At 42.0% G+C, this 13,871-nt stretch overlaps 1 protein-coding gene across 4 annotated transcripts in view; it reads left to right on the top strand.

Moving 5' to 3' along the window:
• The window catches only part of LOC135288982 (mothers against decapentaplegic homolog 2-like), a 74,580-nt gene extending 68,941 nt beyond the window's left edge, over positions 1 to 5,639 (top strand). For all 4 annotated transcript variants that reach the window (XM_064402352.1, XM_064402349.1, XM_064402350.1 and 1 more), the window contains one exon: positions 3,750 to 5,639. In XM_064402352.1, coding sequence (XP_064258422.1) covers positions 3,750 to 3,873 — 124 coding nt within the window. In that variant the 3' untranslated portion in view covers positions 3,874 to 5,639. The remainder of the gene's footprint in view (positions 1 to 3,749) is intronic.
• The last annotated feature ends 8,232 nt before the right edge of the window (positions 5,640 to 13,871 follow it).

Raw genomic sequence — 13,871 nt, 5'->3', positions numbered from 1 at the left:
TAATCAGTCAGATTATATGGAGACAACTTGAAGTGAATGGAGTGTAAGTGCTGAAGTAAAATAGTCAGGAGCCCTTTGGTAAATTTGTTTCTAACTAGGGAGAATGTTGGTTGTTGGTAGTCTATAAACTGTTGAGAGATCATAGGATTAAAAAATCTGCAGTGCAAACACTGCCAGAACACCACAGAAACAGATTACTGGCATAATGCTGAACTAATTTCTTTGCATCTCTATTTAAAATGATGCTAATAAAGTATTGATGCACAAAACCTGTAAGTTATGCTGCAGTTGTGATTAAAGCAAGAGAGGTTGCTCCTGCAAACACAACCTTGAATTTAAATGAATGTAGTCTGAATTGTCAAAATGTTGGGGGTTATGTTTTTCTTTTCTTTCCTTTTCTTTCCTTGTTACTTGTGGAATTTTTTCCCATTGAGTTGCTAAGAAACACTGATGACTGGGTGCTTGAGATGTTGGGAGCAGAAGGCCTCTGGTGTTTAGGAGTTTTCTGGGGGGCAGGGGAAGGGGGCGGGACTGGACTACAGAGATACCTAGAGAATAGAGGCAGGTAAATTATGAGGGCTGGGGAGTTGGGGACTCTCTCTTGCTCTTTGGCACTGGAGGAGGACAGCCAGGCTGTCGCTTACTGCGGGGAGAATTCACCAGCACTGCTGGAGCTCAGCCCTGAGGGACATATCACCATCTGCTCGTGTGCCCTGGGAAATCCTGAACTTAGTCTCTCCCTGCTCTTCTCAGAGCCGGGCCGTTGTTGCCTCACCCACGCTGTAGCCAGCACCATCCTGGAGTTCCAGCTATCACCGCGGACCTTCTGATACATCTCATCCACCACCCTGGGATTTTTGCTCATTCCTGCCAGCTATGACAGTAACTGCACCAAAGGGGAAAGTGCCGGTGGCTGAGAAGGCTGTGTCTGGGTCCCTGGTTCTGTTTGTTGTTAATGCCATAGTTACTGTTCTTTTGTTTGCCTTGTTATACATACTAGTAAAGGACTGTTATCCCTATCCTCATATCTTTTCTTGAGAGACCCTAATTTCAAAATTATAATAATTTGGAGGGAGGGGGTTTACACTCTTCATTCCAAGGGAGGCTCCTGCCTTCCTTAGTAGACACCTGTCTTTCAAACCAAGACACAAAATAGACCAGGAGGCACTGTAAAATCCATTATTCTTGTTAAAATTTCTGTGCTTCATCATTATGTCAAAATGTTTCTTATACAACGGGCTTGGGCAAAGCCAGAGCATTACTTATATTTTATGCTAGGTGTGTAAATGCACAGGTATGGCAAAGTGGAACATTTTGTTTATTTACCAAGCTTATAAGCTTGGTAGACAAAATAGTTTACAACTTTTTGCTCAACACATGTTGGCTAGAATTGAGGATGGTGGAAGAAGTTCAGATCAGCAGTCAAGTGTTCACATCAAGAACTATCCAGGTCTAGGACAATCTTCTGAAGAGAGTTCAGTAGAGATGTAATTATAGCAAGCAGTGATATGAGAGTTGGAAATCTGTGGGTAGAAGAGGCTGAGTTTTAGCTTTGAGACAGCTGCAAAGCAACTGTTGCTATTTTGTCAACTTCTGCCAGTGTAGTGCAAAGCTAGAGTGGAAAACAGAACCAGTTATAAAATTCTGAGGAAGTATGTTGTAGAACGCATTGTAGGGGAGTTAAAAGCATTGGAATAACGAACTTCCTTCTTTGGGAAAGGATTCGAGACTAAATAAAATTCTATTTCCCGTGATTTAGGTTGTTCTATTGTATCACTTTATTTTAGCATAGGCATTTGAGGCAAAGATAAACAATGTTTTTTAGAGTGCTGAGAGTGCAGAGATCCCAGCTGCTTTCTTTTCCTAGAAAATGTGAAATCACCGAAAACTTTGGAAATTCATCTTCACTCTGGCTTAATTTTTCTGCCTTTTCAATTCCTGTTTATATAAGTAGGTTTCCTTAAAGGGAAGGGTTGCAGTGCCAACAGTAAAAATGAAGGGGCTGTGTTTGTGTCTGACTAATCTGTTGCCTTTGAATCTTAATCTTGCTTTGACTTTGGGACAGCTAAAATTACTAGGACAAACTGGTTTAACAACAGTAGTCTTGACAGTCAATTATGGGAAAATTCCCATGCCTGGAGCAGGTATAGTGAAAAAAACCAAGATTTTTCAGGCACAGTATGTCTGATACTGATTTTTTTTTCCTTTGGAGATGAAAAGGAAAATTTTTGAACAACAGGTCTCTGAAACAAGAATATATGGGAGAGTGAATGAAACTTTTTTGATTGTCAGCCCTTCAGTCTTACTGAGACTTGTGATATGGTGTTTAATTAAGGGCTTCTATTGTGAAAAATTATAGGTAAGTTTATATTGAAGACAATGGAAACACAATTTTTACTTTGGTTGTTTTTGTGAGGATGTTGCAGTGCAAAACACATGTAGAAATAAAAGATTATAGAAAATTTGAGATAAAAGTTTAGTGTTCCTTTGAGATAGTGTTATAGGTAATAAATGATAAAGCTGAATTAATAATTAATAAAATAGGTTTTATTTCACGACCGAGATTCGGTCTCCGATAGCCACAATCAAAGGGACAGCGTCAAGCCCAGGATCGGCGCTGGGTGAACTCTGACACGAACTGTACCACTTCGGATCCCCTCTGTTCACGAATGCTGTCTCTGTCAGGGTAGTTTTTATACAGTTTTTTCTGCCTGGGGCAGAGTTTCTCCTATTCTTTTCATAGCTTCACATATTCATGTAGTCTCTTTTCTCTGTGCTGGGCTGGACAAAACCGTTTCTGGGAAGCGATGAATGCTGATCATTGAGTTACAGGAACCTGGTATTGGGATGCATGCTCCTGACAACTGGCTATCTCAATAGTAGATACTTAGACTGTCCCGGGAAAGGGCCCATCTCCGCACAGTGCCACGTCTTTTCGTTTGTTAATTAGGTCTTTCTCTCCACTGCCACCTGTGGTTTTTTGTAATTTGTGAAGCAATGTCTCCCTGGCTCCGGCTTGTGGTTTTTAAAACTTTAAGAATTTTTCTTACAAGCATAACTTTATTTCATGCATATTTCACATGAGCACAAATTATTCCATATCATATATTACAATAGCATCAGTTAGCACAGTATAACCATACACTGTTTTTTGACAGTGTTTCTGACAACATCTAGCAGTTTCCTTATACATTTATCTTGTCATTTGCTCCAAAAAAGTCAGACCTTATGATTATCATAGCATTGTACTGTTTGACCATGCTAATAGTGCAGAGTCAAGGGTTTATAGTTTGTATTTCTCAGTAATTTTCTACAAAATTCAAATCGAGTTATGCATGCAGACTCTTTGAAGGTTGCCATGCAGCTGCACACAGCTATCTGTGACTTGAACACCACATTGGTTGGACAATCTTCAGTTTTGAATTTATTTTTAGATGTAAAGCTCTTGGTGTGGTACTTGAAGCACACTTGAAGCAAATGCTGAAGCTCTTATTCTCCAGAGCGGAATATTCTCAATGTATTATGGACAAGCATCTAATTATTGTTGTGTCTTACAGATGTGGAGTGTTTTGGAGTTTTTGTTGGGTTTTTTTCCTTCAAAGACTGAAACAAGTTTAGTATCAGTTATGGTAATGGTTGTGGATTTTTATCTTTCTGTGTATGAGATATAGAAACAGATTTGATCATATTATGGAGAACCTTATGGTAGCTAAAGCTGCTTTCTGACTTCCCTGTTATTTATTTTCTAGGCGGCAAACAGTAACAAGCACTCCTTGCTGGATTGAACTTCATCTGAATGGACCTCTACAATGGTTGGACAAAGTATTGACTCAGATGGGCTCCCCTTCAGTACGCTGCTCCAGCATGTCATAAAACTCCTTCTTCTGTTACCAGTGGGCTAAATATCAAGGCTAATCAACAGACTTAATATAACACCTCGTCTCCCATAGTATTTGTGTGTGGTCCCCATGAACTGTTTACTATCTAAAAAGGTTTTTTAAAAAGAAAAAAAAAAAAGAAAAACAGCACTTGAGGTCTCAGCAATTAAAGCACCTTGTGGATTCTGTTTCCTATACTCTGCTACTAAATGAAAATTTAGTGTATAGAAATGCCTTCTTCAGAAAGAAGATGGGACTGTTCTCAAGACTCTTAATGGTGTTTTTATTTGGTATATAATTGAGTGTCCTAATGGTTTATCAATAACATGAATAACTAAGGATATGTACCGGTAATGCATCATGATCTCAAATATAGCAGTATTCTGCTGTTCTACATTTTAGTTCCCATAAATAGTTGCTTGGGGTTTTTTGATTTGGGTAAATCTCTTATAAAATTCCAAGACTCTACTCCCTTATTCTTTTATACTTTTTTTTTATATAAGCAGATTTTTGAGTTGTCCTAAACATAAAAAGCTCAACTTTTTGCTGCCTTCTTAAAGAAAAAGAAAATCCCTCAATTGGAAGGGAAAGAAATGTCTTGAGATTCATCTGTGAAATTTTAAGACACTATATACTTAACGGGGCCTAAATCAATTCATATTATAAATTCCAAGTATCCATCACACTGAGAATCTACTTTTCCCTACACATCTGAGTTGATGAATCTGGTGCCAGCATTATTGCTGACAATGGTGTAATTTCAGCCGTTTTTGTTTACCTTGAAGCATTGAAGTCAGTGGTTTTTTCTCATGGAAATTTATCGTAGCATTGGATACTGGATTAAGTACACAAGGTTATTGGCTTACCCCTTACATCTGTATTTTTTATTGAACAGATGTCACTAAAAATCATGGCTTTTAGTTTTTAGAGCTAAATACCTTGAAAAACTCTTTCCCAAGGTAAACTACTCTTTCATATAGGTTTTAAATAGATGCATCTTCTTAATATATTTCAGTAACAGATTTTAAATTTCTGATCTGTGTGGCTTTGTATAGCTTACTTGGATATCAGATCATACACATTAATTATGTCCTAATGGGTCTTGTTATTAAAAGTAGTTGCTTTTGCAAAACCTCTAGGATAGTGGTTGCTGAGGTATGACCAGCAAAGGAGGACTTCTAGGTTGTTTGTAACAGTGCATGTTATTGTGAACCCTTGGACACTACAGCGGCACCATAATAAAAATATTCTGAAATATATTCTACAAATAAGTCTGGGTTGGGGATGGGTTGGGAAGCTATATAGAAGGGTTATTCTGACTTGAAAAATATATATCTTACTAACGAGCTTTGTGATCTAGCTGTCTGTCATTCTTTTGTTATTGTGGCAGTAGCGGGATTGTCTTTGTCTCTTTCCCATTGTTTCATCCATTACACTAGTACTGTACTTTGTAAGTACAGCTAGTGATAGCTTTTAGAACAAAAATGGGGCCAGTGTTACATCTTTTAATCTGTTAACTGAATTGACAATAGTGATGGATATTTTAATGCCAAAATGACTAGGGCATAGAAGCAATACCAAAAATCAAGCCTTGAAAAAGTGGGACAGACACCTTTCAAAAATTGGCAAAGAAGTTACCAATTTATGCTAGTTTTACCACTAGACTAATGTATTGGTAGAACTTGTGAACCTAAGAAATAAGCTTCATGTGTGTTGCATTTGCCTAACATGTGAATACACTAATAAAACTTTTAATTCTCATGATGGTTGGGTTTTTATTAATTGCTGTCTATATTTTCTGTTGAAGGTTAGGAGTCATTCTAACCCACCCAAATAAATGGCACAACTGTCCTGCATGTTGTGGCTGGAAAGGTATAGTTTAGATGTTAAAATCACTTCTCATACAGCTGTTGTGCAGGTTCTGGATCTATGTGTGTTTAGTGGTACAGATTTCTACTCTTGATCAAATTTATTAAAGCAGTTGCTTTTTCCTACCACAATCAAATTGCATCCTACTAGCTCAGATGATTACTTTCACCTGTGAAACAGATAAGAGCGACTTGTCTGGGTGAAAGACTCCCATTACATTTATGAGCAGTTTGCAACTTGAATCAGTTGGATGGCCTAATTCTGTAGTCCCCTTACTGTGGATTTCTGTATGTGTTCTTTCAGTTACGGCAATATTACTTGCTTTGCCTTGAATATTGTAATTAATAACCTTGACCATACCCTTTTTTTGGTGGGCACTTCCAAGTAGACAAGGACACTGCAGACATTATCTGTGGACCTGTGGTGCTGCCTGCATGCAAGGCCATCTCAGTCTATGTAGGTCATTTTTTTAAACTTCTGTTAGTACCACTAAGATATTGTCTCCTGTGATTGCTGTTTCAGCCACAGCTTAGTGGCACAAGGGAATTTATCTGCATTTGAAACATTTGCTTGCCTGTATTTCATTTAAATTCTTTTGTCAGTTCTTGAGTAACGTTACCTACTCCTGTTTCTTAATCCAGTGCCTTTCTGACTTATCCCACTGCTGTTCTGCTCTTCAAAATCTGACCAGTGCCTGCTCAAGCATCTTAATGCGGAATGCCTGTGGTACGTAAGGAATGCAAGTTCATCCCTCTTCTCTTCTGCCAAAGTACTGATATCCAAAGTACATATGAAAAGTGAAATTTTTTTTCAGCGAGGCTGTTTTGTAAAATAAAATAGTTACCAAGCTGGAAGTTCTCAAATGGAGATGCTTAAAGAATGAGTAGCCTTCTGCTTATCTGTATTGTCAAGCTGGAAAAACTATGCATGTAATTCATACCTTAAGTTTGGACTTTGATTCTGTAACCCTGGGTTCTGATCTCTCTCTTGTCACTAGCCCTGTCTGAGCTTGATTTTCATAGTATTGCCAAAGCCAAGTAACCAAAAATCAGATAGTTGATGCAAAAACCCAGGCCTAAAAATTATTTTTGAGTTGCCTTTTGGCAACATGGGAACACTGAGCTAACATTTAAGTACCCTTTTCCCTCCAAAGAAAAACCTGATTTCATTTTGATGTTTCAGGGCTGAGGCTTTGAGAACAATGTCAAATTCCTAGACTCTTGTGGCTTTTAATTGTGAGAACTTATAGTAGAGCATTTTCTCTGTATATTTCCCCCTTACTTTAGTGCATGTTTCCTATCTAGGTGGTAAGCTCTCTGCAACATGAATTCTTCGCTGTTACTTTAGCATATTGCAGAGTACTTTGGCTTTCAGGTGCTGCTATATAATTCTAGAGCAGTGAGAGCTGTGGTGTTTTCCTGCTCTCATTCAGGACATTGTGCTTAATCAGAACTTAACCTCCTTGAGACTGATTGCAGGCAAGCAGCATAAATAGTTTAATTTTAGACTACCTGTATAATCAGAACAGAGAGGTAAAGTCTGAATTTGGGGCTCTGAATTGCTCTCTGGTGGAGAACCTAGGCTGTTGGCTGAGGTGCCCGATTTAAATGCATAAAGTAAGTAGGAATATCTGCCTGTCCTGGTTCTGGCCAGGACAGGGTTAATTTTTGCAGTAGCCAGGAGGGGGCATGGCTAGCACACAGAGGTTATTCTTTACAACCTCATGTCATTTTCTGGGAACAGGGGAAGGGGTCTTTTTGGGGTCATGTAGTGTGGTGGGTGGGTGAGTATTACCAGGCTCTGTGTGGTGAACAAATCCTGTGTGAATCGTTCACCTCCCTCATACGCTTCTGTTATTAATATTGTTGCTATTACTGTTTGTTTCCTTATTTCACTGCTGTTTCCAGTAAATTGTTCTTATCTCAACCTGTGATCTTTACCTTTTGTGCTTTCAGTTCTCCTCTCCAGCCTGCCACAGGGGAAAGGGGGGAGTGAGCAAGCAGTGCATGGTTTGGAGTATTTCAGTGGGAACACTAAATTGGGGAATATAATTCCTAAACCATGACAGCCTTATTTGGTGCCAAATTTGGGGCTCAAAGGATTGAGATAAGAACAGATCTTACCAGAGCAGGTTGGAACCAAATTTGATCTAAGCATTTGTTGTATTAGGTTCAGAGCCACTGGTCACAATGTTGCTTGGTCTGTTCATGTGGTTGTGGCACCTAACCCTGTATATGCAACATATGCTCCTCACTATGATTTTCAGAACAGGGAGAGGGATCAGGAGTGTTTTGTTGATGTACTGTGTGATACTGGTTTATGACAGAACATCAAAGGCAATGAGGGTCATTTGGGATGTGTCTTCAGTGCTTTCCTTCTGCCCTTACCTTGCATGCTACTACTAGGAGTCCTTTAATAATCATACCCAGCCTGTGGGGGGAACAGGGGAGGATGAATTTCCCCAGCTTTTCATCCCCTTTTCCTCCTTCAGGCCTCTTACAACAGGTTTTGAGAATTTTGAATTCCTTTTGGGTGTTAAGGAAAGCATGTTCTTGTTGCTATGTCTGCCAGGTCTCCTCAGTGAGGTCCACACCATGTTTAGAGTTACAAGAGATTTTTAGGAGGGTCTTTCAGAGATCTGTCCTGAGGGTAGAGAATCATGAATGGCATGGAAGGTGGAAGAAAATCGTCCAGCTTTTGAAGGACTATTCTGCTCCAATGGTTTGGAAGTTCACCCCTGAACAACTACAGGACCCTGATAGCGGCAGTATATTGGAAAGAAAAATGCTGTGGCAGTTCTAGAGAGGCGCGAAGTTATGCAAGGTGCTAGGCCCTGGCTACTATTTATTGGACACTGCCCATTACAAGAAAGCACCCTCAGGGGGAGGAGGAGGAAGAGGAAAGCAGACCAACAGGCACTATGGCCACTCAAACTGCAGCTGAACCAGAGGTACAACCTGTGCTGGTAGCAGTTGCCCCTGTACAGAAGAAGAAAGCCAAGACAAAATCAGTTCTTTTAGTAGAAGTAGGGCCTTCACAGCAGGAGGAAGAGGCAGGGCCAGAGATAATAATCCAATCCTTATTCCTGGGTAAGCTGCAAGGTATGCAAAAAGATTTCAGCTGCCAGTTGAGTGAGCCCACAGTAACCTGGTTGCTCTGATGCTGGAATGTCATGGCCCACAATATGAAACTAGATGGTAGTGAAGCCAAGCAACTGGTATCCCTGTCCCAGGATGTGGGCATTGATCAGGAGATTGTGAAAAGAATCGAAACTCAGCCTCTAAAGGCAACTCCTGTATAGTTTGAGGGAAAGATAGCTTTTCAAGGATGCTCTAGTAGTGCACCAAAACAGGTGGAACACCATGGAGCAAGGTATCCGGCACCTGAGAGAATTAGCTGTGCTGGAGGTACTCTTTAAGGATTCAAATAATGAGCAATCCCCTATAAATCCAGATATAGTCAAGTGTACACAAATCATGCAGCGGAAATTCCTATGGAGAGTGCCATTGTCATGCATCAACTCATTGGCATTGATGGCAATGAAAGAAAGAGAACAAAGAGTGGCTAATTTGGTTAACAAACTCCAGCAAAAAAATATCTCTTACCTATATGGGCCTGTGTCTCATCTGTGTAAAGATTGTCCAAGGACTTCCATCAATTTAAAGAGGACTACCAGCAATTTAAAGAAGTTTCCCATGCCCTACTAGTACAGAGTTTCTGCTATTGGGAGAAAGTGCCCCCCTGCTCAAGAGAAAGGGTACACACCACAAGGTCACTTGTGGTCTTACCTACATGGCCACGGAGAGGACATGAAGAAGTGGAATGGGAAACCCACCTCTGCCCTAACAGCATGGGGATGTGAGCTGAGACAAAGAACAAGGACTGCAAGAAATCCTTCAAGGATAAATGCTGCTCCAGTTTCCAGTGGGCAAGTCCTCAGACAGAAGAGGAGGATGTAGTGGTTTGACCTCGGCCAGGTGCCCACTAAGTTGCTCTATCACTCTCTTTCCCAGTGGGACAGGGGAGGGAGAATAAGATGGAAAACAGCTAGGAGGTTTAGATAAGGCAGTTTACAAAAGCAAAGAAATAAACAAGCAAAAGTTTGCATGCACATCAGCAAAGGGAAAAGTTAATTTCTACTTTCCACCAGTGAGCCACTGTTCAGTCACTTCCCAGGGAGCAGGGCTTCAACACATGCAACAGTTGCTCTGGAAGGCAAACATTGTAACCACCTACCCCTCCCCATTCCTTCTCCCTCTCTTAGCTTTTATATCTGAGCTGACATCATATGGTAAAGAATATCCCTTTGGTTAATTTGGGTCAGCTGACCTGGTTGTGTCCCCTCCCAGAATCTTGCCCACTTGTTGCCGCAGGGTGTCCCTGGACAGGTAATAGTAAGCATTCACTCCATGATTCACAGAAGGCTGATCAATCTCTTTATTATATATTATCATTATTAAGAAACCCATTGCTTTTATAGACAGTTACGATACATCTGGACCTAATTGGTCCACCAATCCAAACACCATCACCATTGGCTAATTAAGAAACCACCCTTTGGTAAACAAATCTCCATAACACATTCCACATGTTCACAACAACAGGTGCAGCAAATGAAGATAAGAATTTTTTCTCATTCTTTTCTCTGATCTTCTCACAGACTTTTCCTCAGGACAATGACTGGGAAAGTTGTCTCTTTTTCTCTGTGGCCAGAGAGCTGCTGCCACACGTACTCCCAGCCCCTTGATGGGGGGGAAGGAATGTTAGAGGGACAGCGCTGCTCAGCAGTAGCCAAAACACTACCAATGCAAAGCACAGAACTGTGAGGGGTGCTAAGGAAAAATGAACTCTATCTCAGTCAGACCCAATACAGAGGGCTAATGTCACTTGTGATCCTCTTGAAAAGACATCCAGGTCATATGTACAAAAAGTGAGCAATGAGTACTATGACCAGGACTAAAGGCCTCTGGCCAGGTGGAGAAAACAGACAATCGGATCTATTGGACTGTGTGGATCCAATGGCCTGGTACATCAGATCCACAAGAGTAAAAGGCTTTAGTTGACACCGGTGCACAACGTACCCTGATGCCATCGAGATATGTAGGGACAGAATCCACCTCTATTTTTGGGGTGACAGGGGAATCCCAACATCTGACTGTACTGGAAGCTGAAGTGAGCCTGACTGGGAATGAATGGCAAAAACACCCCATTGTGACTTGCCCATAGACCCTGTGCATCCTTTTTATCGCGGCAGTTCCCAGCCGGGCTATGCCCGGTGGGCTGCCTTGGCCAGGATAGCTCAGGTAGGCTCTCAGCACAGCATCCGAATTCCCAAGCAGCTCCCAGCTGCAGGCAACCTTAAGCAAGCTTAAGTGATTTCAGCTCTTAGTGATTATCAGCTCTTTGTGATTTCAACTCTTTAGCTTGCTGTTGCTGCAGCAGCAGACACAGGGAGAGAGATGAGAAAGCTGTGTGAGGTTCTGAAGAATTCTTTATTGGTCCACAAAGGTTCTCAGTGACAGCTGTTCTGCCAAACCAGACAGAATTAGGGGTTTATATACCTTACAGGGGTTTTGGAAATTGTCCAATAGTAAGGGTCAGGGGAAAGTGACCTATAAGCTTACAGAGAGATAAGCAGGGTCCGAAAGGCAGAAGAGAGGGGCTTCTAAGGCCCAGTCATCATGACTTGGCATTTCCTAGCTCAGGCTTCTGACCTCCAAGGAGGCCTTGCAGGCCCTGGGCCTGCTACAATCCTTGGCATAGATTACCTCAGGAAAGGGTATTTCAAGGGCCTGAAAAGGCATTATTGGTCTTTTTGGATAGCTGCTTTGGAGACAGAGGAAATTAGAAAGCAAAATACCTTTCTTGGTCTCTCAGAGGACCCTTGTGCTGTGGGACTTCTGAGGGTCAAAGAACAACAGGTACCAATTGCTACCACAATGGTGCACTGTCAACAATATCACACCAACCAGGACTTGTGACCCCCATCCATGAGATGATTAATAAACTGGAGAGCCAGGGAGTGGTTAGCAAGAGTCACTAACCCTTCAATAGCCCTGTATGGACAATGCATAAGTGCAGTGAAGAATGGAGACTGACAGTGGACTACCGTGGCCTGAACAAAGTCACACCACCACTGAGTGCTGCTGTGCCAGACATGCTGGAAATTCAGTATGAACTGGAATCCAAGGCAGCAAAGTAGTGCACCACTGACATTGCTAATGCGTTTTTCCCCATTCCTTTAGCAGCAGAGTGCAGGCCACAGTTTGCTTTTACCTGGAGGGGCATCCAGTACACCTGGAACTGTAGAAGCCTGAATTGCTGCTAGTAAAGTCCAAGGTAAAGAAGCAAAAAAGGGCCTTTACATAAAATCCACAGATGTTTAATTCAGCCACGCAGTGAGATGCTTAGGTCCCAGACAGACACACATGGAGGGTCCAGCTTTCTCTCTCCAGCAGCCTGGGGGCTGACCCTGGTCTTGGGGCAGTACAAAGATAAGGGCCATTTAGGGAATAGGGAAAGTGCCTCAGGAACACAGGAACAGACATAGGAACAGGAGAACGAGTCAGTGGGGTGTAACTTAGGGGATGCCCCCCAGGGCCTCCACATGGAACCACCTGCCCCAGGGGTGGAAACACAGACCCATGATTTGCCATGGACTGATCCAGACTACTGGGAAAGGGTGACACTCCAGAACACTTGCAGTACATTGATGACATCACTGTATGGGGAACACAGCAGAGGAAGTCTTTGAGAAAGGGGAGAAGATAATCCAGATTGTCCTGAAGGCCATTTTTTTCCATAAAGCAAAGTATGGTCAAGGGACCTGCCCAGTAAATTCAGTTTTTAGGAGTAAAATAGCAATATTCCAATAAATGTGGTCAACAAAATAGCAGCTATGTCCCCACTGACCATCAAGAAGGAAACACAGGCTTTCCTAGGCTCTGTGGGTTTTCGGAGGATGCATATTCCAGATTCCAGTCAGATTATAAGACCTCTCTTTCACCTGACCCAGAAGAACAGTTTTAAGTGGGGTCCTGAACAACAAGACTTTGAACAGATTAAGCAAGAGATTGTTCATGCAGTAGCTCTTGGGCCATTCAGGACAGGACAAGATGAGAAAAACACTATACCACAGCTGGGGAGAATGGTCCTTCCTGGAGCCTCTAGCAGAAGGTACCTGGCAACTCGAGGAAAACCCCTGGGGTTCTGGAATTGGGGATGCAAAGGATCTGAGGCCTGTTACACCCCAACTGAAAAGGAGATCCTGGCAGTTTATGAAGGGGTTTGAGGTGCTTCACAAGTGATTGGCACAGCTCCTCCTGGCACCCTGACTTCAAGTGCTGGGCTGAGTGTTCAAAGGGAAAGTCCCTTTTACACACCATGCCATTGGTGCTACACGGAGTAAGTGGATTGCTCTGATCACACAGCGAATTTGAATAGGTAACCTAAATTACCCAGGGATCTTGGAAGTCATCATGAACTGGTCTGAAGGAAAAAATTTCAGACTATTGGAGGAGAAGGAAAAGCTGACTTATGCTGCAGAGTCCACACCATATAATCAGCTACCAGAAAATGAAAAGTGATACACTCTCTTTACTGACAGTTCCTGCCATATTGTAGGGATACATAGAAAATGGAAAGCTGCCATATGGAATGGTATATAATGAGTCACAGAAGCTATTGAGGGTCAAGGAGGATTGAGTCAGGTTGCAGAGCTGAAAGTCATCCAGCTGGCTTTAGATATTGCTGAATTAAAAAAATGGCCAGCGCTTTACCTCTACACTGACTTGTGGATGGTAGAAAATGCTCCGTGGGAGTGGCTAGACTGATGGAAAAAGACCAATTGGCAGTGCCGAGGGAAATCCATCTAAGCTGCTGAATTGTGGCAAGACATCACTGCCCAGTTAGAGAAGCTGGTTGTAAAAGTATGTCATGTAGATGCACATGTACCTAAGGGTCAAGCTACTGAAGAACATTATAACAATGGACAGGTAGATCACGCTGCCAAGACAGATTGCTTTTGCATGGCCTGGTTTTTGGTAGCAGGGAGGCTACAGGGCTGGCTCCTGTGACAAGCTGCTAGAAGCTTCTTCCATGTCCAGCAGAGCCAATCCCTGGTGG

Source organism: Passer domesticus, chromosome W (assembly GCF_036417665.1).
Source record: "Passer domesticus isolate bPasDom1 chromosome W, bPasDom1.hap1, whole genome shotgun sequence".
Taxonomy (NCBI): Eukaryota; Metazoa; Chordata; class Aves; order Passeriformes; family Passeridae; genus Passer; species Passer domesticus.
The sequence above is the reverse complement of the archived record's forward strand: the minus strand, read 5'-3'. Positions and strand labels throughout refer to the sequence as shown.